The 26,745-nt window shown below is 33.8% G+C and overlaps 2 protein-coding genes across 2 annotated transcripts in view; both read left to right on the top strand.

The window, feature by feature from the left end:
- Window positions 1–23,297, top strand: part of LOC126736520 (hapless 2) — a 34,412-nt gene extending 11,115 nt beyond the window's left edge. Inside the window, exons 2-8 of the mRNA XM_050440909.1 lie at window positions 1,766–2,060; window positions 2,223–2,516; window positions 17,602–17,808; window positions 17,864–18,187; window positions 22,087–22,488; window positions 22,692–22,890; window positions 22,947–23,297. Of these exons, the coding sequence (XP_050296866.1) occupies window positions 1,766–2,060; window positions 2,223–2,516; window positions 17,602–17,808; window positions 17,864–18,187; window positions 22,087–22,488; window positions 22,692–22,890; window positions 22,947–23,268 (2,043 nt within the window). The 3' untranslated portion in view covers window positions 23,269–23,297. The remainder of the gene's footprint in view (window positions 1–1,765; window positions 2,061–2,222; window positions 2,517–17,601; window positions 17,809–17,863; window positions 18,188–22,086; window positions 22,489–22,691; window positions 22,891–22,946) is intronic.
- Window positions 11,163–13,189, top strand: LOC126736521 (uncharacterized). The gene is made up of 2 exons (XM_050440910.1): window positions 11,163–11,622; window positions 12,331–13,189. The coding sequence occupies exons 1-2, from the start codon at window positions 11,380–11,382 to the stop codon at window positions 12,616–12,618; spliced, it is 531 nt and encodes a 176-aa protein (XP_050296867.1). The 5' UTR covers window positions 11,163–11,379; the 3' UTR covers window positions 12,619–13,189.
- Window positions 23,298–26,745: the final 3,448 nt, after the last annotated feature.

Raw genomic sequence — 26,745 nt, 5'->3', positions numbered from 1 at the left:
TCAAGGTTTGCAATGAAAAAGTTGTGATTATAAGTTAAATATGACTTAAAGATATCCAAAAAAAAGTAAAAAACTTGTTAGTTTAAGAAGTCAGTTAAAGAAAAAACAAAAAAATAGAAGATAGTTAAAATGTCAAAACGACACTAAAGACAACAGAGTTATCGGTAATCCAAAATTTATAAGTTCAAGGTTGTCAGTCCCGGGTAGTATTTAAAGAATCTTTCTTTAATTAAATTATGAAAAACATGAGAGAAGATTTGTGATTTTTGTTTGGAAAATTCTCTTCATGAATCGACATTTGCTAAAAATCATATGTAAACTCGATCAATTTGTTCAGTTCAGCTGTGTTATTTTTTGTCAACATATATTAAGTAAAAAAAAATAAATAAATTAAAATGACTTTTGACCTTTAAAATGTTATCGGTGGTCCACTGGCTGCTTTCAACGATACAAAAGCGGTAAGTGGGTAGGCAACACTCGATACACCGACCTCCAATACAGTGGTTTCGTATAAGGAAAAAGCAGGACAAAATTTATTTTATTTTTGTCAAAAAAATCATTATGTTCTGGATTTTTCTTATAAAAAACTTGCCTAAAATACACATGCCATCTTATGCCAAAAATAAGTTAAAACTAATATTTTTTTGTAAACAATTAAATGCATTTGAATATTTAATCCTAATAGTAGATTGAATATTCGATGTTCTATTGTCTGTGTAATGTCTAATAAGCTATTAACTGCCCAAAAACGTGTAATTGATATTTTTTTGCAAGAAATTAAATGCCCTTTAATTTGCAGAAAAATTAATTAAATTAGATGATTACTAAGGAAGATATGAGTAAATTAATCCAAGTGGCTTTTTGGGACCCTCAGTCAGGACAAAATGAAAACCATGAAAATTTTTATATTAACCTATTTTGTTGTAGACTATTAATTAACCGAGATAATAGCATTATCTGCAAACCTTACAGAGTTGGAAAAATTAAACTCTAGTTAAGGAAACTTTCCAAGACCTAGAAGAAGTACCTTAGGGAAGAGCAGAAACCGAAGAAGAGTTTAAGAGGGAGAGTGAAGGGAATAAAGGACAAAAAAGGACACATTGTGTCAGTACAAGTACCTCAAAAGCTCAGCTAGTAGCTACAGAAACCTGGACTTTCTGAACGAAAGCCATTGATAGTAAAAAGCAATTTTATGAAAAACTTGCTAGTCAAAGAAGTCGACGTTTATCAAGGAGAGCACTTTTAATTTAAAAAAAAATTAAATTCTCGGTCAAAAACTTTACAAAAGAAAGAAACTGTATAAATGTAATAAAAAGAGAATGTTAGTCAGTCGAAAGCAGCAGTAATAATACGAAAATAAAGTCAAAATGTCAAAAGGTCATTAGTCACCACAGGAAACTTAACCTCTTGTGAACCCATTTGGTTCTACGTATATGGTACAAAAATTGTAATTATGATTAAAAACTAAAAGACTCTTTATTTATACTATAATTTTTTTGGACCAAACTTGAAATATCCGAAAGTAGGTTTCCTCAAAACGTCACGCAATTTACGTAATTTTAAAGGGTTTCTTTGGCATTTTCAGTGCTACACCTCTCACCATCACTTCCTAGAACCCTTTTAAAAGACCCTCCAAAGAAACCAAATCAGGTAAACCAACTCTGAAGAAGCAATTCATAAGACACAAAAGGGCAATTTTATTGATGATGTCTTATTAAAACAGAATCCTATACATCCCAGTTAAAAAAAAATCTTACTGTTCCAGGTACCATACAGTTCCGGATTTTGTTGTTCCTGTTTATCCCCTCGAAGCAGCAGTAGTAGTAACGACAACATTGCAGACCCAATGATGATGGACCAAAACCTGGATTTGGCGAACCTGAACAAGGACAGCGGCAGCACCAAAACGTATTTACCTGAATACAATAAAATCGATTATAACCATTTAGGGTTATTGGATAAAGGAAACGAAAACGACCCTAATGTATTGCTGGGTAATAATTTCGGATCTCCTAGTAAGATTATTGCCCGTGCGGTCCAAGGAGGTGCAATTAGGACCAGTAAGTAACAAAAGGATATCACCATAAATAAAGTTAAAATGCCTCACATTATTATTGCCCTATATAAAATAAGATACTCCGAAATTAATCTGTTAACCATTTGCCTCGTAAACTATTGTATTGTCGGTTATACCTGAAAACCCCTTTTTTTTTTGAAATAAGATCCGTCAAAAAAACGCTCAATAATATCAAAACGTGGCGGTCAAGACTGTGCAGATTCTTATGTACCATCCGATGCTGATCCCTCGACGTACCACGACAGTGCCCACTGTATGGACTTTTCTGACGTGTGGTACTCGATATATAAGATCAGCCATCCGGACATTGACCATTGCCTCCATATCCAGATTTATGAGAAGATCGGGATGAGAAGGAACGGGATCCAGTGGAGGGAAGTTACACGTGGCGTGCCCATTTTTGTTGGTACCGCTTATCCTCGGTACACGAACAAACAAGGTATGTAATTACAGATTTTAGTCGTTTTATACATGGTTGTACTATACTTTTGCTCCTTCTAATCTGTCGCAGGAAAATTGTGAATTCTTATGTGGTAAAGTCTGGGAAGATAAATTGACGGGTGCTTTCAAAAATGTCATAAACTTAGGTAATGTAGGAAAATATGAAATAGTGACATTTTCAAAAAAAAAAAAATATGAAAAACATGAGGGAAAAATTGTGATTTTTGCTTCGAAAATTTGCTTCGTAAATCGAGATTTGATAAGAATCACGTGTTAACTCTCGATCAATTTATTCAGTTCAGCTAATTTATTTTTAAGCTATTCCAGAAATATTAGGAACTGGCTGCCTACAACTGTACAGGGTGTCCCAAATTCCATTGGGATCTCGGAAACCGTAAGAGTTACGGGGTCGGCTAAATGGAGGCAAAGTTGCGCAATTTGGAGCTTAATAAAATGACGTTTAAAAAATTTTTAAATTACGGATACTTCCGGAGATATCCGAAAAAAACCGAAATTTGTCAAAATCGTTTTCACCTTCTACCGACTTTATTTAAAGAGATATCGGCAAACTAAAACCAGTTTTTCATTGCCACTTTTTATGCTCTGTAACATGACCCAAAAAAAAATTAATTCGACGTTTCGTTTTTTTTTCGATCATCATCAACTTTATTTTTTCTTGTGGGCGCTATATTGGATTTTCTCGTTTTTAAAAAGTATTTTTAATTTCATTTAAAATATCGCACTTGCATATCCGATTACTCCTTCTAGTACTTCCCATAAGAACTGCATGAGTGCAAGAGAGAAAGATATATCAATGGGATTTCCAAATAAATTGATTTTATATAAACTAAAGCTATAAAATACTCTGTATTTAAGCCAAAGAGGCCTTGGAAAATTAAAAAAATATTATGGGTTCAGGAAGGTTATTACGGAATTAATTAAAAGGTAGAATATGCAAGTGCCAATACAAGTGTGGATTGGTTGCCCATGAAGAAATGCTAAAATTATTTATGGACTTCTACAGTATGGACTATAATCAACAAACAAGGTTTCTTGCTTCTTGCATCAAGGTAGGGGATATAAATCGCCGTCGAGTGAATGAAAACATCTCTACTAGACATTGTTCAGTTCAATATTATGTCCCAAAGAAAGATGCTACCCTTCGCGTATGCCAAAAGACACTTTGCCACATAATGAAGGTTACACCTCGACGCCTACAGATTCTCGTTGACAAAATAGATGGCAGAGGCGCGCATGGAAATCATACTAGGATCCCTGATGAAACAAAAGAACAGATCAAACAGCATATTTCTTCTTTTCCTCGTCAAGAAAACCACTACTCCAGAAATATGAGCGAAAAGGAATGTTTGAATCCTGACCTGAGTATCAAGAAAATGTGGCAGCTTTTCTGCACTAAATACACCGACAGTATTGCAAAACTTCACATGTACCATGATGTTTTTTAAAGTGAGTTCAACCTAAGATTTGGTCTGCCTAGGTCCGATACCTGTACTTATTGTGATCAGCTGCACATTCAGCTCATTGCAGCTGCCACTGAAGAGAGAAAAAAAATTATTGAAAATCAAAGCAAACTTCATCATATGAGGGCTGACTCTGCTTACAAGGCGCTTGCTGAAGATAATGATAGTGCCATATTAGGCTCTGAAACGTTGTGCTTTGTGTAGACCTACAACAAGTTTTATTTTGCCCAAACCTCACGCATTGTAACGTATTTTACCAGAGGCAACTATCGTGCTACAATTTGGCTATACATGACCAGGGGAGAAACATGGTTTATATGTTTTTCTGGGATGAGACCACTGCCAAGCGAGGTGCTGCGGAAATAGCATCATGCATTTTAAAATATGTTGAGCTTAACTTTGCAAAGTTGAAGCCAGGCCAAGTGAGAACTCTTAAGCTTTGTTCTGACAGATGCGTAGGTCAGAACAACAACTGGCGGCTTATAGCTGTTTTGCAGCACCTGCTCTTGAATGAATATTTCACTATCGTTGAGAAAAAGTAGTTTATGACGACGGGTCAGAGTTTTCTACCCTGTGACAGGGACTTTGCTCTAATTGAACGAGCAAAAAAGGGTAAAAAAGTGTATGTACCTCACCAATGGATGGAAGTCATAGCTAATGCCAAGGGACCACCCAATCGTTTGTGTTATGGATACAGCAGACTTCAAAAACACCGACATTTTGTTAGATTCACTGGAAAAAAATAAATTCAGTGTAACTAGCCATGTATGGTACTAAATTACAAAGGATGATGATCCTATAAAATTGCGTGGAAGGAAATCACACAACGTCCTTCAAACATGGACTTCGCACTCATTAGCAAAAAAAGTAAAGGGGCCAGGGAAGAGAAGTATGCCCCCAGTAAAAGTTTCTCGGTTCCCACCTTTATACAAGCATAGACTCCCGATCAAAGCGGCAAAGAAAAAGGAGTTGTTGGATATGTGCAAATACATCCCGCCAGAATATGTGCCTTTTTATGAAAATATTAAGGTTGAACAATAAGAAAACTTAATTTTTTTGTATTCATTTTTATGAAAGATCATATTTGAAAACTACCTACTTACATTATTATAAGAGCGTAGGACCGGTCGGACAAAAGTGTTTATAACTTTGGTTGTATTTGGGTTAGAGAAACGATGTTTACCTTCTTATAATCTAGAAATATGAGGCTTTAATTTGATTATTTTCAAATTTTCATCTGTTTTTTTGTTTAGGACTAGAACGCCTTCAAACTCAAAAAATTTTTTTTGATCGATTTTGGTCAAGGGAATTCGATACAGGTCGCAAGGGTTTCTTGAATATTATGAAATTTAACAGATCGATTAGAGTTAATGAGGACCTTATCTGTATAGTTTTTGGTTATTCTCAGCAAACGGGAAGTATTTTTTTTTAACGCTCAAAGTTTCAGACATTTGTAATATTCTAGCCCTTCTGACGGTTTAACGGTATCTTTCCGGCAATAATGACTCACGGAAGATGTGTGCGCTTTATCGAGAGCTACAATTTTTATTTAGGACTTTTTTTGAAAATATGTTTTTTTTAGAAGAAAAATCAAAAAAACCCAAAAAAATTTATTTTTTTTAGTTTTTTCTGTGTAAAATTTTTATGGTGCAAAATTTAAAAAAAATTCATTTGGATTAATTACACCTACATCCTTTCCGAATAAAACAAAGTATTAAGTTTAACGCTATCATTTATACAGGGTGAGCAGCGCTCAGTTGAAAATACCTTTTTTCACGCTTTTTTTCTTCAAATATTAATAACTTTTTATTGGCGGCACTTAGAGGTTTTATTCAATTGGAGCATTTAAAGAACCTTTTAAAACCAATTTTTCGACACACTCTACAATCATCTACGTAGAGCAGTTTTTGCTCTACACTATTTTTTGACTTTGACGCCTAATACCGCAATGGCTATGCCACCTACGAAGACCATTTTTGACCTTAAACACGCGGAATTTATCTGGCTATAATTCACTAAATCCGTTTTATTTCATATATCACCATTTTCCAAGAAAATTCAATTTTCCATGATAGGTCCCAAAAAATCGGTCAGCTGAATATTGGTACCCCTACGGGCCCGATGATCAGGGTATAAAAACTAATGTGGTCTAGCACCCAACAAGTGCGCGTCTCCGTGGCAACGAAACCGACGATTTTCGCCCGTTTCCACCTAAAATAAGACCCTTTTTATAATCGAAATTTAACTACTAAAACCGATTGGAATCGGTCCAGAATTGACGCTAAACTGTTCCTAAGGCTTTATACTATTTTTCCATGTACAAATCATAAGGTAAAAACCTTTTTTTATACCCGAAATCATCGTCTGAAAATGGTCGATTTTGACGTCTACGCGCGATTTTATTGCCGACTTTTACGGCTGACTTTTACGTTTTGACAACATGACGTCAACATGGATGAATTGGCTCGGACTTGCTTCCTAATTTCATTGATAAAATGCTTAAAATAGCTCAGAACTTTCTGAAATTGGTACGGAATTAAGCCAGAGACTCTGGAGAATCCGAATATGTGCATATATTTTACCAAATCGGGTTCTTTTAGCCGTGATAATTCGGCAACGTTGGACGTTTTAGCAATTTCCGTGTAATATAATATAATATTCATGCGACACAGTGTCTATACAAGGCATTTTGCTAGACAAAAATTACAACACAGTGGGTCCTAATGATAAAAAAAAAATCTAATCGGGATTTAATGAGTATTATTATTTTATGTGGTAATTTTTTTTTTTTGAAACTTTTTTTGTATTTGCCCGATTTGAATGAAATTTGGTATTTGGGTTTGGTTTAGGGTATAATTATTAATTTTTTACAAATTTTTGAAATATTGAGTTTTAGGGTCACGTGACTACCAAAACTTTTTTCCTATGGGTCCGATTTGATTGATATTTGGTATCTGGGGTTTATTTATGAAATAATTATTGATTTGTATCAAATTTTTAAAATATTGAGTTTGAGGGTCACGTGACTATCAAAAGGTTTTTCCTATGGGTCCGATTGCATTGAAATTTGGTATTTGGGGTTTATTTATGACATAATTATCGGTTTGTATCAAAGTTTGTTAGTTTAGAACTTACTTTAAAATTTGCCAATAATCATTTTAGAAAAAAAAATGGTACGGTGGGAAAAAACCAGTTTTCTTTTGTTTTTCCCACTGTTTCATTATTATCTCGGATTCTGTAGCTCCGATTCAATCCGTTAATGGTTTATTGCATTCCTTATTCCATTTCTGATAATCTTTTGCTTATTTCATTATATTGGCCTTAATATAAAGGCCAATATAAAATAAAGGATATTAGAAAAGACATATGGCAAAACCAGTTTGGCATATTCCAATGCAGGCTTTTATGATACATGATTTGCTAAAAATTTGTGTTTTATTTAGGTAAAATTATTGAATTTTTACAAAGGGTTGATATATTATGCATAAGTGTGTGCTGGAGTCATATTATTCATTTTAGCATACTTATTTTCATCGCCTTAAAAAAACACCTTTATCAGGCGTGACCTAGACTTAAGTCTTCACCAACCTTCATTCTCCTGTATGACTGCATTTGACTCTTAATTCTTTGCTTGAAAAATGCATTAAAGCCTTCGAAATGTATAAGGGATTGGACATAGAATAAGAGGAGATTAGTATAAAATACATCGGTTGGTTTTCAAGGGAACAATTCAGGGGAAAGGTGAATAGTGAGAATACAAAACTCATTGCTCGAGGATCTACACAGATGGCTCATCCAAAATCTTTAGAGCAGCTGTTTAACGAGTTGCTTGCCACTTGGATAGCCAACCTTTGAAGGAATAAGGCCGAATGGATGGAGTAGAGCGGAGCTCTTATCACATCATGGTTCTCAGAAGCATGGTACCCCAAAAACCGCAAAAACAAATAGTGGTTAAACTCACAGCGTTGCCGGGGCAGCACCTGTTAAACAATCTCTTATAAATGGTCCTTTTTTTAATTAGTTTTCTCTGACCAAAAGCTTTTCTACTGGCCCCAACTGATCAAAGTACGAGCGAAGCTCGTACTTGTTGAATCAGCCCCATTTAATTCAGTATTGTACGTCTTGTTCAAACTTACAACGTTGTACCCGAAAAAATACTTTTAAAATATCAATATCTCAGTAAGATATGATAGTATAATAATATTTTCTCTTATAGGTGATTTCACTCAATAACAAAGCCTCGTTTATAATAAGAAATTGTAAATTAGAAATTAATTTCATTGAACAATCAGTGTTTTTTTGAATTTCTGAAAAAATTAGTTTTTGTCACTTGCAACGTTGTTCGGCGGAGCCATTCAAATAAATACATTTAAAAAAATATATGAAAAACATGAGGGAAGAATTGTAATTTTTGCTTCAAAAATTCTTTTCATAAATCGAGATTTGATAAGAATAATGTGTAAACTCGATCAACTTATTCAGTTCAGCTAATTTGTTTTTAAGCTATTCCAGAAATATTAGGAACTAAACATACATTAAGTCACAAAAATAAATAAATTAAAATGACTTTTGTCCTTTAAAATGTTATCTCTGGCCCACTGGCTGTTTACAACTATACAAAAGCCGTAAGTGGATAGGCAACACTCGATACACCGACCTCCAATACAGTGGTTTCGTGTATGGGAAATACCGGACAAAACTTATTTTATTTTTGTGAATTATTGTTTGATTTCATTTTGATTAAAAAAAAATCATTATGTTGTACTTGATTCTTGTGCCGCTTATCCTCGGTATGCTAACAAACAAGGTACGTTTATGTAGGTATGAAAATTTGGGGTGTGTAATGATTTGAAAAAATTCCAGTTTTATGTCGTTTTATAGATGTTAGGGCGCAAAAAAGAGGTTGGAAAGTGGGTTCAGGAAAGAATTAATTAAAAGGTTGTCAGTCAAAAATAAAAAATTAAAAAATTAGTAGTCATAGAAGCCACTTTAAAAGTCAAATAACAAATTAATAAACTGGTTAGTCATGGAGGGCAGTTTGAATGTTAAAAACCTGTTGAAATTGCAACTTTAAGATTGGAGATTGTCTGTCTCAATTATCCTATTTTGACTATACGTCAGATTGGACTTTTAACTTCGTATGTGACAAAAGGGTTTTATAGTAGAACTTTATCAATTTTATATTTATCACGGTCAGTTAGATACATCGGATCAGTTGGAAAAAGCAGTCAACCAACAACTGTTAAGATATCTAGAATCATCTGGACTAATCAGCGATCATCAAATACGGCTTCCGAAAGCTTAGATCCACCGGCGATCTTTTGGTTTACGTCACACACTTGTGGACGGACGCCATGGAGAAGTATGGCGAAGCATGGCGCCATGGAGAAGCATTCGCGCGTTTTTGATTTTCAATTTAACCGTTGATTGAAAATCGCCTCTTCAATCAACGATTTAACCTATCAGTTAATCACTTGGCGCGCTTGAGCTGGGGTGTTACCTATAGTAGTTCCACTGTCTAAATATATTCTAATAATAATATAATAATTAGAATATCTTTAGACTATTAGACGGTGGTAGTTCTATAGTAAGTTTCTGCATATTATATCACAGTATTCACATTGAGACTGTCTAATTGGCGGATCCATTTATTCAGTATCATTTTACTGAATTCATAATTTTTTTTTTGGTTATACTTGTTTCAGTTAATATATACCTATCAGTTTTTTTATATCTAGTTGTGCTATTTCCCTTTAAAAATTACCAATGCTTTGATAAATAAAATTTATTAGTTTAGTTTTTATGATGCTTATTTTTTTTTATAAATAAAATTATCTGATAATTATAAAAGAAACCCAGAAATTTTTGACTTAAATATTCATAAAGATTTTATTAAATAAAAACTCCAAAGGTTATAGGAAAATATAAAAAATTACACTGTAGCTTACACAGGGTCATTTTTTAGAATTATTAGATTATCATTTTGTTACTAAAAATTCAAAAAAATAATAAATATATTTTTGAATCATAAACATCACACTGTTTTGATTTTAGTGGTTTAGATATAAATCTTCAGTTGTATTTTGGAATGGAAATAGTTGTCAACTTTTTGGGTTTTTTATGCAAAGAAAATATACACTGCACCGCAAAATTAACCGGACACCCAAATTTTTTCCATAAGACACAATACAATCATGACCTAGTTTAAGTACCCATAACTCCTTTAAAAATTAAGCCAATCAATGGCTGACTATAATTTCATGATCTCTGTGATCCTTTGGCGACGACAGTATTTCTACACGGCAATTAAATTTTTTATAGCAAGCGAGTCCAACTACGAAAGATGTGACAAAACTTTTAAGCATCCTGTAGAAAATACTGTCCAACGCCAAAGGACCACAGAGATTGAAATTATAGCCAGCATTTTTTCTAAAATAATTTTCTTTTCCAAACGACTCAATAACTTAATTATTAAAGGAGTTATGAGTACTTAAACTAGGTCATGTTTGTATTGTATCTTCTGGAAAAATGTTGAGTGTCCTGTTATTTTTGCGGTGCAATGTCGTAGGTGATATTTCTTTACAGGAATGGGTGACCATATTTATTGAGGTAACAAAAGTTACTTGGCGATGCGCCACCACTGTAAAAACACCAGTCGCAAGATCGAGAAAAAATATTTTAAGAAAATACTACCATTGTCACTTCAATGTAAAAGAATCTCGCTCGTAACATCAACTGTCCTGCGAAAATGAAAGTAGTTCTTGAAAATCCTAGACCACAAAATTCAGGGGATATAAAATTTTGGCCATGTATCATTACACTTAACTTTGATCACAACAATACTATAAGTAGCGGAGAAGCTCTTCTAAAAAGGCCAGTCGAACAAGCCACCAAAGAAGAGATTTTACAATTATTTGAAAAGGGGCATTCAGCAGCATCTGCGTACCACACGTTCATCGCTATCAAAATGGATGAACTAGGCGATGAATATGAACGTTATGATTTAGATAGATACGTTTGTCCAACTAAATCAGATTTTTCAAATTTGTGGGCTGAGCATTTCAAAGACAATTATGGTGAACGTACTGGGAAAGGAATGCTAGATACATTAGAGCGCAATTTAGATAATAATAACTCAACCATGTCTAAAATAGTAAGATCAGCGGCCTGTTTCATAAACCATACTGATAATATTAGCTATTAATATTAGTCTCATAAATTAATAATATTAGTATGCTTTTTTCTGTTTCATAAAAATATATATTAGACTAATAAAAGTGAAGACTAATAATATTATTTTACTAGTCAGCTGTTTACAAGTTAGTGAGGTTATGTCATAATTTGCGGTGCGGTTCCATTAAGTGGCGTTAAATTTGCATAATGTCTAAAATAAGAAGTAAAAGATCGGAAAAGCAAGTTAAGCAACAAAACTTTCTCCGAAAAATTAAAGACATGAAAGATAGTCTATTTGGACAGTTTTCTACCACACTGACAAAGGAAACAAAAAGATCCGCATGGATGGAAGTTAGGGACTATGCAGTTTCTATTGGATTGATTACATGCGAGAAAGACTACACCTACGTGCGTGATGCTACTTGGCCTAATATTCGGAACCGAACAATGGTAAGTAACTTATTACTTCCGCATTATAATCCGTTTGTATACAAACGGATTATTATAGTATATTAAGATACACTATAATAATCCGTAACCATATAAGTGGTTTAGATATCTCACAAAGTCCTAAAACGTCGTAAAAGTCGGTTTAGAGGAAAAAAATCGTGTCTGTTTTTTTCTAAAAATCTAGTATGTGCGTGTTAAGTAATAACTTTTAAACGGCTTAATATTTTGCGTTGCCTATGAGTAAAATCTCAAAAGTGGGGTGAGTCGAATCAGATCCAGTTCATGAGCTTTACGTACTAAACGCAAGGCGCAAAGTTTATGAATTGGGCTTTAAGAGGAAGAGAGGAAAAATTTATTTTATTCATGATAAATAACGAAAGTGATAATACCATTTTTACCCAAAACAAAAAAAAATTGTTTTTTGGTCCAAAAAAACGGGAAAAAACAATTTTTAAGTTATTTTTGGACAATTTTGTATATTTTTTTATTTTCTTATTTTGAAGGGATCGCATGATGGTATTAATTTCATTAGCATCCGTTTTTTTTCAATGTAGGCACTTAAAAAAATAGAACTTTATTACTCTTGCTCAGCAATTTTATTAAAAAAATATTCATGCAATTGTTTTATTACGCTACAATGCAGTGCTAACGCTCTAATTTAAAATAAAAACTAATATACTTTGTATTTTAATTGAAGATATTTTTTAGATCAAACTTGATAACGCAAAAAAAACTGGATCAGATGGCGGCCCCGATTCGAAACTTGATGACACCGACAAGCTAGTAATTGAAATAATTGGAAAAAACTCTCCAGTTATAGAAGGAATCGGGGTCGCGGATTTAATGGAGGAAGAGGTTGTAACCCAAACTCTACCGACTAATACTGAGACATTACCTGATGTAACAGAGATAAAAGAGGTTGTGGGAAATACATTTGAAGATGTCGTAAGCCCACCGCTGAAGTCCCAAAAGTTAACAAGAGGTTATTATCGATAGTTCCTAAATTAATTTTCAATTCCAGCTGGCTTTGGATAGAAGGCTACAGCTGGACAAAAATACATTTCCATTAGATAAAGACCTCGATAAAGACTGTCCTCATAAAAAGATTATTACTTATATTTTTTATTTTTCCACCAAAAAACTCGTCTATTTTTGTGCATAGAGTAACCTTTCCAAGTAACCTTTCCAAGTAAGTTTTCCAAGCGTGTATTTATCATTCCCTACACTGTCCTTTTTCCATCATTTGATTTGACCTTTTTACTAAAATTAATTGTTTTCGGTTGCAGGATGTCTTAAGAGAAAAATCATTGTCCAAAATTCCAATGAAACAAAATACCTCGAGGACCTCAAGAGAAAAAAACTTGAACTAGAAGTCCGAAAATTGGAGTTGGAAGTGTGGGATAAAGAAAGGTCACTTAATGTAAGTCACTGTAACCTTACAAGCCATATTGAAGAGCAAAAGGACACACAAAATATTACTGAATATATTTTAAATGAAGAAGGTGATGTAATCGGTATTAATGAAAAACTATGACTGATTTAAAAAAAATTGTTATCTATCTAAATAAAAAAGGTAAATAAAGAACAATTTTGCATTTAAAAAAATATATTGTAGTTTCTTTTATACGTCCTAACCTTTCTTTTATTGTCCTATATTTTAATTAATTATTACGAAAATAATTGTAAAAATAGTTAAGTTTCTCCTCAGCTCCTATATCTATTTCATCTTGTTCTTCTGCATCTATGTTGTCATCATTGGCATTTTCTTCCTCCTCTATGTTATATTGTTCGTTATCTGCTTTTGATATGTTGCAAAGAGTGACGCAACATTTTATCATTTCGCAAGCAAACACTGTATTTCTCAGTCGAACATAATTGAGGCAAGGAAATTTTTCTTTTAAAATGCCTATAGCACATTCAACTACTCTGCGAGTCGTTTTATGAGCTCTTAGAAATCGCATTTGCGAAGCGTCACCGTCATTTCGTAAAACAGGTGGAATAAGCCATGATTTAAGTGGATAAATGGAGTCTCCCAGCAATACAGATCCTGGAAATGGTCGCCAACCGTTTTCCATTCTTTGGAATAATGAACTAGTTCGCAGAACTCTCGCATCACTTACGCTACCAGGCCAGTTAGCGGAAACGTAGTAAAATTTTAACGAAGGACCACAAACAAGCATAATATTTAAAGAGTGGTTTCCATGGCGATCAACAAAAGCTGGTTCATGTAAACTAGGTGCATCAACTTTAATAAGTGTTCCATCAACTGCTCCACAAACAAGCGGCATACCAGCAATTTGTTTAAATTGATACATAACTCTTCCAATATCATCGGGCCAACAAACGGTTTCTCTAAGCATGGTTCTGTTAATAGATAGAACAACTTTGTGACCTATACGGCATACTGTAGCTTTTGAGATGCCATGCATATCTCCTGCACTGTGATACTGCATGCCACTTCCAAGCCAATGTAAAGCAACCATTAGTTGCTGTTTCGGCGTTAACGCGTAATTTCGTCTTGTATCGTGGGCTAGTTGTTCTATTCTGTTTAAAATTACGTAGAACTTCGCACTAGGTAACCTAAATCGTTCATTAAATTCATAAGTATCTTCTATATAAAAATAGGAAATTCGTTCCCTAAATATTCTTGGTCTTCTCACAAAAACTCTCTCTTCCTCGTCACTTGATTCAGAATCGCCCATTTTGTAAACTTTTGCAAATTAACTCTATTATTCTAACTCACATTATTATGCTAAAAACACTCATAAAAATACATCAATTTTATTAGTAAAATTTATGAAGTCTAGGTATTTATGAAACAGTTCTCAAATTATCCTAATAAAATGTACTAATTTATTAACCAATACGCTAATAATTAATAATATTATCTAATAAGTTTATGAAACATAAATTGATAATGTAAACTAATATTACTAGATTTTTGCCAATAATATTGGACTAATATTTTTTATGAAACAGGCCCCTGGGAATCACTATGCCGTTTGTTTGTGTACACCTATTATGCATATAATCTTATTCAGTCGTCCGAAATATTATTCGTGGATGCAACTGGCAACTGTGACGTGCAAAATCAAAGGTTTATTTTTTTGCAACTGTATCTCCGACAGGAGGTATTCCAGTAGGGTGTGTTATTTCTAGTTCGCAGAAAGAGGAATTATTTGATTTAGCAGTTTCCACCTTAATAGAAATTATGCCCGTGAAAATTTTTCCAAATGTAATACTGACTGACGATGATCTAACTGAGAGACATGTGCTAAAGAAGCATTGGCCTAAATCAGAACTGCTGCTTTGTTCTTTCATTTGGAATCTAAAAGTGAAGAAGACGTTGAATTAAATAAAAAAATAATGTTTGAGCAATGTAAATATCCACAATTCTTAAATTATATTAACAAATATTATTTGGCAGATAACAAAATCAAAAGCCGGTGTTTAAATTATAGGCAGAAATTTATAACTCGTGGATCAGATACCAACAATTATGTGGAAGTTATGTTCATAATTTTTAAAGACATCCCACTGGAAAGAACTAAGGCATTTAATTTAAACCAGTTAACTGATTTTGTTATTGTCAATTTTGAGTCTTATTACAAACAAAAACTATTGGATATTGTTTTAAATAGGGAAAGGAAAACTACCTTACGTCGTTATTATCCAGATGAGAAAAATGTTTCTTTAGATAACATAGAACAGCTAAAATATCGCAGTAAAAATTCCTATACTACAATGTCTTGCCTTGTCTACATAGTCTGTATTATTTAGTTCAACTTATGTAAGGCTTAAAATATGCTTATGTAGAAAACTAAAGATCTAAGTTAATACTTTTTATAGATATGTAACTCAATCTTTTTAGCGTATATTAGGTGTATTATAAAATATATTCCTGCGCAAAACTTGAAGTTTTATGTAAAACACAGTTTATAAAAAACTTTAAAACGTACATAGTATGCATAAAGTAAGTAACAAATTCGTTATTGAATAATACAAAATATTCCATATTTGCCTTATAAGTTACACTGTATTATATATTTTAATGCTAAAAGATGCGTAATTAAAAATTATTATATACGTATTCGTGAAAGTTTCCGAAATTTTTTTGAATTACGAGATAATACATTTTTGTTCGTTATGTAAAATGCCAATGTGCTGGTTCCGCGTGTATTTATTGCCTACGCTAAAACGAATCAAGCCGAACGAACTTAGCGTTGGCAGAATATGAATATGCGTCCCGCTCAGTCGCTCTTGACATTTCCAAGGCATTTGACAGAGTGTGCAATGACGGACTACTAACCAAAACTCATTATTGAATTGGATCAAAAGTTTTCTTGAACAACGAACAATCCAAGTAGCCGTCGATGGATACCTCTCCGACAAATTTAACATTAACGCTGGAGTCCCTCAAGGATGCATTCTATCCCTCACCCTTTTCTTGATATATATCAACGATTTGCTAGGAACCACTGTCAATCCAATCTATAGCTTTGCGGACGATAGCACACTTATTTCCACATTTAAGTCCGCCAAACCAGCGACAGCCGCAAGTTCTCAGAATCTTAGGCAGCAACAAGTAGCTTCAATCAATAACGATATTAGAGCAATCTTGGAGTGGGGCGGTAACAATCTGGTCAATTTTAACGCTAAAAAAACGCAGGCTGCAGTATTTACGATGAAGACTAACCTTGGTGGCCCGAAGCTGGGAAAACATTGCCAATGAAATCATTTTTACATCTTCTAGGAGCCGAGGTCACCAACAGTGTGTCCTGGCATGACCACGTTGCCGAGGTCGCCAGGGCGGCTTCCAAAAAACTCGGAGTGCTTTTCAAAACGAAAAAACTGTATACACCAGAACAGCAGCTGACTCTTTATAAAGCTCAAATACGCCCTTCCCTTGAGTATTGCTCGCATGTCTGGAGCTCTGCACCCAAGCATAGTTTAAACCTGCTGGATTCTATACAGAAGAGAGCTATTCGTCTTATCGACAAACCAGAACTGACAAAGAGTCTGTCTGGATAGTCTGGAGCACAGGAGAAAGGTGGCTGATCTCTGTTTATTCTACCGTTATTATCACGGTAAGTGCTCCTCTGAGCTGGCAGGCCTGATTCCATCCAGGGCTGTTCCGGCAAGAAGGACGCGTCTAGCAGTTGCGGCTGATTAACATCGAGTCCACCTGTCTACCCCAAGGACGTCGCTGTATCGGGACTCATTCATCTGGAACATCTTCTTTCTGGCTTCAATTTCTGTCTTCGAGTTTAAAAAAAAACTTAAATTCAAAGTAAAAAATCAAGGTTATCAGCAAAAGAATTTTTTTTCAAGGTTTTCAGTCAAATTTGGTGATTGAAAAAAATAAATTGTCAATTGAAAAGTCCAAAAATTTAATTTATATAAAAAAAAATCAAATATTAATGTTGAAGCTATGATAAGAAGCCTAGAGCAAATCATAGTTAAAATCCCCCATGATTATGGTTATTCCATCAGAACCGCTGCCTGTATCCAAGAATTCGGAATAATAATCCACAAATTTAGCATATTCTTTTGAGGAGGGTGATATAAGATGCAACAATGATAATTGCTATGAATAAATTCACTTGTGATAGTTTTATAGTGAATGCCTTTTTTATTCGAGCTAGTTAGACCTGTCCTTCTATTTGGTGTAAATACTTGTTCCATTTGGTAACCATCTATATTCAATTCTAACCCAGAAATATCATATGAGGTTACATGAGTCTCCGTACAAAAAATATTATTCACATACCCTGACACACCATACTTTAGCTCATATCTGAATTTATTCTTGGATTTAATTCCTACTGCAAAAATTTATTCTCCTGCAAAGTGTCTATTTGTTTGTATGTTTCGTATTTCATAATATCCATTTCGGCATTCAAATTCATACCATACTTTTAATTTGCCTTAACACAGTTTATACATTTTCTCACCTAATCATACTGTTCCAATTTTAAGGCACCATTTTGGCATACTACACGATAAACAAGCAAATCGAGAGTGAGTTCGCCCTCGACTGTAAAGCTCATAAATTATTAATACCCGAAGTAAGCGGGAGAGACGTTAAAGAGGATCAATACCCGGAAGTTAGCGGTGGACCGCCCGAGTATCTCGTTGTGAAAGAAAACGAGATCGATCTTAGCGGAATGACCTGCAATAAGCCAGGTCACTCACTAATATTTTAACCTCTAGAAACGTCATAAATTTCATATTATTTTAGGTGTCGGTTATGAAGCGTTCGCCCAACAGCCGGATCGTTGTACGAAAGAGAGAAACACGTGTCTACAGAACCAACCGAGAGACATGTGGAAACACGATCATGAGCTGGAAACCGCCGGTAAAAAGGGCTGTTACTTTTTAAAAAACTACGGGCAATTGCCCAAGGATCCCATACAGGTCAAGGCGTGTAATGGTTCTACCAAAAAAACCCAAAATAAGATGCTTTTTATGTATTATATGCCTTGCTTAACTAGCGCCGTTGATATCGATTTTGCGGCCGATATGAACGCCATTTTGAAGCCGGATACTTTGGCTATGATTACAGGTAAGAACAATCGAGAAAGATGTTCGTATTGCAACCACCATGTAAACGCGCTTTTTGGTCCACTGTATATTGGGTTGTCTACGTTTTGTTTCCGCTTGCTTTCTTATAGGATAATCTTGTGTACGTCCTTATGGTCTTGAGAATTAAATTATGGACAATTAAAAAGTAAATAAAAACCCACTAAGCAACTTATATTCGTTATTAAACCCTCATGTAAATGTGTTTTGTTACTTAAGCTCACTAAAATCATTTGTATTCGCATTGAAACCTTCATGTAAACGTGATTTTTCTCGCTTGTAAGTTGGGTTGCATATCTCTTTCCAGAAAATTTTATTAGTTCCTTTCCTTGTTCTTTAATTATATTGACTATTCTAACACAGTTAGCTTTAAAGATTATCATGTTTAGTAGTATCATGTAGTAGCTAAAGAATAATTCTTAATTATATTGAATCCCCCGTGTAAACGCGCTTTTTGGTCCATTATATATTGGGTTGCGTACATTTTGTTTTCGTTTCAGATTTTTAACAGAATAATTTTGTATAGTCCCTTATAGTCTAGAATAAATATAAATCAATTTGTATTCGGTATGAAATCTCCATGTAAACGTGTTTTTTTTACCGAACGGCATATTGAGCTAGACAACCCGCTACACCATAAAATGTAGTACTTCTTAATAACTTTAATTAATATAGCACCCTTCTACTATAAATAATAATCATGTATAGTTTTACAGAAATTGGGTCATACCAAATAACTGGAAAACCACTTAAACTGTATTCGTATTGAGACCCCCATGTAATCGTGACCTAAGGTTGTATGTGGGATTGCCTATGTTTTACCATACTAGTTAATTGTAACATAAATTTGTGATTGTAACATACAGATGTGACAATTAAAGGAGTAACTAAAACCGTTTGTATTCGTATTGAAATCCTCGTGTAAACGTGATTTTTCTCACGTGTAGATTGGGTTGCATATCTTTTTCCAAAACGTTTTATTAGCTTAATTCCTTCTTTTTATGTGGGGTTGCCTATGTTTTACCATACTAGTTAATTGTAGCATACATTTGTGATAATCAGGTCACTGACAATTAAAAAAGTAACTAAAATCGTTTGTATTCGCATTGAAACCCTCGTGTAAACGTGATTTTTCTCACTTGTAGGTTGGGTTGCATATCTTTTTCCAAAACGTTTTATTAGCTTAATTCCTTCTTTTTATGTGGGGTTGCTTATGTTTTACCATACTAGTTAATTGTAACATACATTTTTGATAATCGAGTTACTGACAATTAAAAAAATAACTAAAACCGTTTGTATTCGTATTGAAACCCTCGTGTAAACGTGATTTTTCTCACTTGTAGGTTGGGTTGCATATCTTTTTCCAAAACGTTTTATTAGCTTAATTCCTTCTTTTTATGTAGGGTTGTCTACGTTTTACCATATTAGTTAATTGTAGCATACATTTGTGATAATCAGGTCACTGACAATTAAAAAAGTAACTAAAATCGTTTGTATTCGCATTGAAACCCTCGTGTAAACGTGACTTTTCTCACTTGTAGATTGGGTTGCATATCTTTTTCCAAAACGTTTTATTAGCTTAATTCCTTCTTTTTATGTGGGGTTGCTTATGTTTTACCATACTAGTTAATTGTAACATACACTTTTGATAATCGAGTTACTGACAATTAAAAAAATAACTAAAACCGTTTGTATTCGTATTGAAACCCTCGTGTAAACGTGATTTTTCTCACGTGTAGATTGGGTTGCATATCTTTTTCCAAAACGTTTTATTAGCTTAATTCCTTCTTTTTATGTGGGGTTGCTTATGTTTTACCATACTAGTTAATTGTAACATACATTTTTGATAATCTAATCACTGACAATTAAAAAAGTAACTAAAACCGTTTGTATTCGTATTGAAACCCTCGTGTAAACGTGATTTTTCTCACATGTAGGTTGGGTTGCATATCTTTTTCCAAAACGTTTTATTAGCTTAATTCCTTCTTCTTATGTGGGGTTGTCTACGTTTTACCATACTAGTTAATTGTAACATACATTTTTGATAATCAAGTCACTAACAATTAAAAAAGTAATTAAAACCGTTTGTATTCGTATTGAAACCCCCGTGTAAACGTGATTTTCCTCACTTGTAGGTTGGGTTGCATATCCTTTTCCAGAACGTTTTATTACCTTAATTCCTTCTTTTTAGGTGGGGTTGCTTATGTTTTACCATACTAGTTAATTGTAACATACACTTTTGATAATCGAGTCACTAACAATTAAAAAAGTAACTAAAACCGTTTGTATTCGTATTGAAACCCTCGTGTAAACGTGATTTTTCTCACGTGTAGATTGGGTTGCATATCTTTTTCCAAAACGTTTTATTAGCTTAATTCCTTCTTTTTATGTGGGGTTGTCTATGTTTTACCATACTAGTTAATTGTAGCATACATTTGTGATAATCAGGTCACTGACAATTAAAAAAGTAACTAAAATCGTTTGTATTCGCATTGAAACCCTCGTGTAAACGTGATTTTCCTCACTTGTAGGTTGGGTTGCATATCCTTTTCCAGAACGTTTTATTACCTTAATTCCTTCTTTTTAGGTGGGGTTGCTTATGTTTTACCATACTAGTTAATTGTAACATACACTTTTGATAATCGAGTCACTAACAATTAAAAAAGTAACTAAAACCGTTTGTATTCGTATTGAAACCCTCGTGTAAACGTGATTTTTCTCACGTGTAGATTGGGTTGCATATCTTTTTCCAAAACGTTTTATTAGCTTAATTCCTTCTTTTTATGTGGGGTTGTCTATGTTTTACCATACTAGTTAATTGTAGCATACATTTGTGATAATCAGGTCACTGACAATTAAAAAAGTAACTAAAATCGTTTGTATTCGCATTGAAACCCTCGTGTAAACGTGATTTTTCTCACTTGAACGTTGGGTTGCATATCCTTTTCCAAAATGTTTTATTACCTTAATTCCTTCTTTTTATGTGAGGTTGCTTATGTTTTATCATACTAGTCAATTGTAACATACATTTGTGTAATCAAGTCACTGACAATTAAAAAAGTAACTAAAATCGTTTGTATTCGCATTGAAACCCTCGTGTAAACGTGCTTTTTCTCACTTGTAGGTTGGGTTGCATATCCTTTTCCAGAACGTTTTATTAGTTCAATTCCTTCTTTTTTTTATTAATGTTAAGTAATTTAATATACTTTTAATATTGAAGATGATCAAGACTATGGTTTAGTAATGAAAAACAAGCACTTCACTCTTTTTATATACGGAGTAAAACCCGGGTGTAAACGTTTTGGCGACATAGTGGGTTGCCTATACTTGAAATACAAATAAGTAGTAGGTACCTAATTTCATCTGGTTTTTGGTCTCTATATGCCTTATATGTAAAATAAATCATTTTTAATTAATAGTTCGTCCAAAGGAAGGAAATCCTGAAAGAGAGAAAATATATATTCGTATTGGAACCACATATAAAAGTGCCTTTTAGATGTATGTTGGATTGCCTATGTATTACCAGAATGTAATTATGAAACTGTAACCCAGCCATGGTTTGTAACTAAAAAAAACACCTCACCCTGTTTATCCGTAGTAAAACACCTTGGTAAACGTACACCTTTTTTAGAGACAAAGTGGGTTGCCTATACTTTAATACAAATAATTACCACCTAATTTCATTTGTTTCTTTTTGTATCCATATGCCATATTCGTATTTGGCACAAAGGAACGAAGATCGGAAAAAAGAGAAAACAAAATCGTATTGAAACCCTCATATAAACGTGCTGTTTGTTTAGCTGCATAATGGGTTGCCTATACTCTCATAGAAATAATTATTGCTTTTAGACTTAATTTCTAACGAATTTCGATCCTTTTCAGAAGTTTACACCGAAACCCTTAACCCAAAACGGGTAATAATCACCGCAAAAATCCTAAACTCCGGCCTGGTGACCAGCGTATTTTACGTAGCTATAGGCACATGTCCCATGGATGTACCTGCAAGTTTCGGTAGCATCACCTCCAAACCGGTCCAAATTGCGCCACAGCAACAGCACATCTTCACCTTGGAGATCTACTGTGAACTTCCTCAGAGGAACTTCTACTGCTCCCTGGAAGTGTTCAATTTGAAACAGCAACTGATCGCCGTACGTAGAACGAGGTTCGAGAGGCGGGATCGGTGCATTTGCGTCTGGCACTGTCGATGTTCCTGCTTTAGAACGGATCAGGCGTTAAAATGCGATCCATTGGAGATCGAACAGTATCACGCGGCAGGATTTCAAGGTGTGAATCCGGATTAAAACCTCTATGTAAACGCTGTTTTATGTTTGATTTCCTAGAAATGTATGGAGCATAGAAATCGTCTGGTCAAATTCGGCGCCAAATTTGAATTAATTAAGCGCAGGAAATTTGATTTCTACGACTTGTATTACTCTATACATTTCTGAACTACATTTTTAGTTCTATAGTTTCTTATAATTATCTAGGTGGCATGCCCATTCCAACCCAAGTAGTGAACTATTCCGCATTTGACGATACCATTTCGGTGATTCTACATATAGTTTTATATTTTTGCCTTACCCTGTTCTATATGGGGATGCTAAAAGCCATGATTGGCTGCTGTCTCTTGCCGATCGGCTTATGGGGCTTGGACAAAATCCTGGACCTCCCAAAGAAACTTAATAAGTAAGTTTGTGTGTTTTACGCAATAAAACCCTCGGAAATAAAACTGATTTATTCAGGTATTACGAGCGGGATTTAAAGGAACAAGAAGTGGTTTATGATGCAGATGGTTGGCCCGTCCATCCAGAAACTGGGAAGAAGGTGAACGTCATCGCACCGCCCACGCAGTTTACGGTCAATGTGGTCTTTTTCTTCTTGTTTCCTTTGGCCATTTTATGGAATTTATGCAAGAAGTTGTTAGCGCCCAAGTACTCTTCCAGCGACATGTTTGCCAACCTGGAGGAATGCAAATGTAGAGTTAGCGATATTTCCTTGCTCAAAGAGCCTGAAGAGCAAAAGGAGCCAGAAGTGACAAAGTCCAACAAGTCCTTAAAAAAATAATTTCAGTATTAAAAGTGGATTATAAAGCATCATTGAAGTTTTTTTTATTCATATTATAGCCCCCATGTAAACGATATTTACTTGTCATATAGTTGATTGTTGGGTTGCCTATTTTAAACATAATTATGGCCAGGTATAATTCCACTCTTTTATACTACCAATTATTTAATATTCTCCTACCGAATAAAAATAAACTCATGGTTGTCGTCACCGGGCAAATGTAAAATAAAAATTATCATTCATAAAAAAACCTCCATATAAACGTTCTTTTTTACTTGGGTCTATAGTGGGCTGCCTATACTTTGACACAAAGTTTAATTTTCTGATGGCGTAATTTTGTCCGTCAGTTTAATAGTGTTTATCAATTTTTACATCTTTACGGTAATTTGGTTATTAAATTGAACTCTCTTAAGCCCTTTATTGCTTACCGAAATTTTATATTCGTAGTAAAACACCTATGTAAACGTAGTTTTTTCGTTTTGTGTACAATGAGTTGCCTAAGTTACCAAGTTTTATTACATACATTGAAAAAAATACATAGCATAAGTTATATAAATTACTCTCAATTTTATCGTTTAAATATATCCTTTTGTTTCTTTATGGTACCTTAGTGTACTTTTCAGCTTTTTATTCCGCTGCGGAACTATTTACGTAATGTGAATCCCGCTTCAATAGGATCAATTTGACATTGACACCCACATACATAGGTGAGGTTAGGTTAGTTCTTGTTGTTTTTGTTTATATTTATATTGAATTTTTAAAAAGCTCATTTTCTACTACAACCCCCTAGAAACTTATGCTTCCTGGTAAGTATTTCTCACTTTCTTTTGCCCTTCACACCCCTGTATATTTCCAGAGTCATAATGGTTGAGACCTGCAAAGACATTACATATGTCACCCCGAAAACCTCAATGCACAAATTCCAGGAGTCAGTCTTAGGAAAAAATCTAATTTTCCAAGTAATCAAACTGGATGGCTCGATTGTGATTTACGTAAACGAAACCACAGATCCTGCATGCAATAATCTTTATATGGCAGCAGTATCCAGGTACTCGGACACTCCCAATTCCACAGTGTTAATGGGGGGCAACGCTGAACATCCTGGTCACAGTATCGCAGGCAGAATATCGAAAAAGTTACAGAAAACTGTGTATATTAGTGTGAATGTTGATGATACAAAGTTTATGGTGCCTGCTGTCGAGAAGAGACTTTTGCAAGAGATTAATAGTGCACCCGAGAAGTTTTAGAATATTTACTGATGCATTATTGGTTGAAATGAAGATCTCTAGTTGAGTTTGAAGGGTTATTTATTTAAATTCATTAAAATATTTTGTAAGCGGGGCTTTTATTTATTAAAAAATTATAAGCATACCTTTCTTAGGGCCCTTAGTCTTAAGTTTCAGATGGAATAATTTGATTTTTCAATAGCATTATCTTTATTCGTATGAGAACCTCCATGTAAACATACTTCTTAGCACCTGTATGGTGGTATTTGGAGTATAAATGATGTAACCTTGACATTAAAATTCTTGGGAGTACAGGGTGCGTAGCATGTTTTTCTACTTTAAAGGATCATAAACATAAAACGTCATTAAAATAGCTCGAACTCTAATATAATTGAAATTATCAGAAGTACTGGATAAAGCCTGACAGCCTTTTTAAGTCGAGAACGTAGCAGATGATGTTTGACAGCAGTGTTGCCAGGTTTTACTAACTGTCACGCGCCAGTTTTGACACTAAAATGCGCCACCTTTTGACAGGACGCAAAAATTATTAAAAAATTAGCGGGAGTTTCAAATATTGGACAAATGTGGATTTCCTTTTATTCACAGTTTCCTATACCGGGTGCTGCATCTCATTACGCACCATAGGAATTACAATGCAAAAATAAAGAAATAGAAATTCCTGCTTCCCTAATTGTTTTAGCTTAAAAGTCTATAGGACCTTTTTTGTAGCAAATTAATTTTGCTATAAGAAGGAATTTTTATAAAACGAGATATTTGATTCGTGGAGGCAAAATCGTCGAAAATGTTATTTCCCTTCCCATCACCTGTTTGCTAATTAAGAAACAAACATTATCTTTTTTGAAACTTCAAAAATCTGTCATATTATGTAATAACAACAATATTTATTTGCAATAAACTACTGTACCAAGTTTAAACTAATAATTACACTATTTCATAACTATTTTATAAATAAAGCACTTACTTCCCGTGTACTAGTTCCAGAATAATAAAGTTTTATCATCTCTACTTTTTCCTGTATAGAATAAATCATTTTAGAAATTTGATACTGTAGTAAGTTTCAACAAAGATAATGTTTGTTTCCTAATTACTAAACAGGTGATGGAAAGAGAAAAGGGAAAGAACATTTTCAACAATTTTGCCTCCACGATTCAAATATCTTGTTTTATAAAAATACCTTCTTATAACAAAATTAATTTGCTACAAAAAAGGTCCTATAAACTTTTTAGCTAAAGCAATTAGGGAAGCAGGAATTTCTATTTCTTTATTTTTGCATTGTAATTCCTATGGTGCGTAATGAGATGCAGCACCCGGTATAGATATACATATTTATTATTTTATTAAATATAATAGTAATTACCTAATTTTAATTTGTTTTTTTTTTGTAATCAGAAACAAATGTGTTTAAATACTCATATACTTTATTTTAAAAAAATATGGGAATAAAATAAATGGGAATTCTACAAAATAACTTTTCTCATAAAAATAATGACAACAAAAATATTACATATTTCTAAATTAAATATTCTAACATATTTAACAAAAAAAAACATCCTATATATAAAGCAAAATCAATCAATTTCAATTCAAAACACAAACTACAAACAATAATGTTGCCGCCATGTCAACTGTCAACATGACAACTGTCACGGTTTAACGGTTGACGAGCAAAGTTGTCATAAGCATCTGTAGTGCTTAAGTCCAGTTTACGCTCACGCTCATGCAAAGGCGAATGGCAGACGATCCCTTTTGGTAGTTGGATTTGTTTATGAAATTAATCGTATTAAGAACCAACCAAAACCAATGCTTCTTTTGACTAGTCTACAATCAAGGTGCACGATACAAAATACAAAAGCGCCACTTTAGGCGCCCGGCGCATGTACCAAAATTTTACACGCCATTTGAAATTTAAAAGCGCCCCTTTGGCACACCTGGCAACCCTGTGTCAAAGTTGCGGCAACTTTGAATGAGATTAATGTGAATCCGATATACTCTAAATATATGCAACCCAACATACACCTATTAAATAAGAAGCTTACGGGTATGCAGTATTCATAGGAATAAAGACAATTCTTTTGAAAATTAAAGTGATTTTCTTGAATTTACGAGCTGAAGTCCTAACAATCTTAGGCTATTACTTTTTATTTTATAGAAGGGCATTTTCATGACATTAACATTTAATTATTTATTTCATTTTCACAAAAACAAACCTTAAAAGAGACTAATAACCTCC

This window comes from Anthonomus grandis, chromosome 5, assembly GCF_022605725.1.
Source record: "Anthonomus grandis grandis chromosome 5, icAntGran1.3, whole genome shotgun sequence".
Taxonomy (NCBI): Eukaryota; Metazoa; Arthropoda; class Insecta; order Coleoptera; family Curculionidae; genus Anthonomus; species Anthonomus grandis.
The sequence above is the reverse complement of the archived record's forward strand: the minus strand, read 5'-3'. Positions and strand labels throughout refer to the sequence as shown.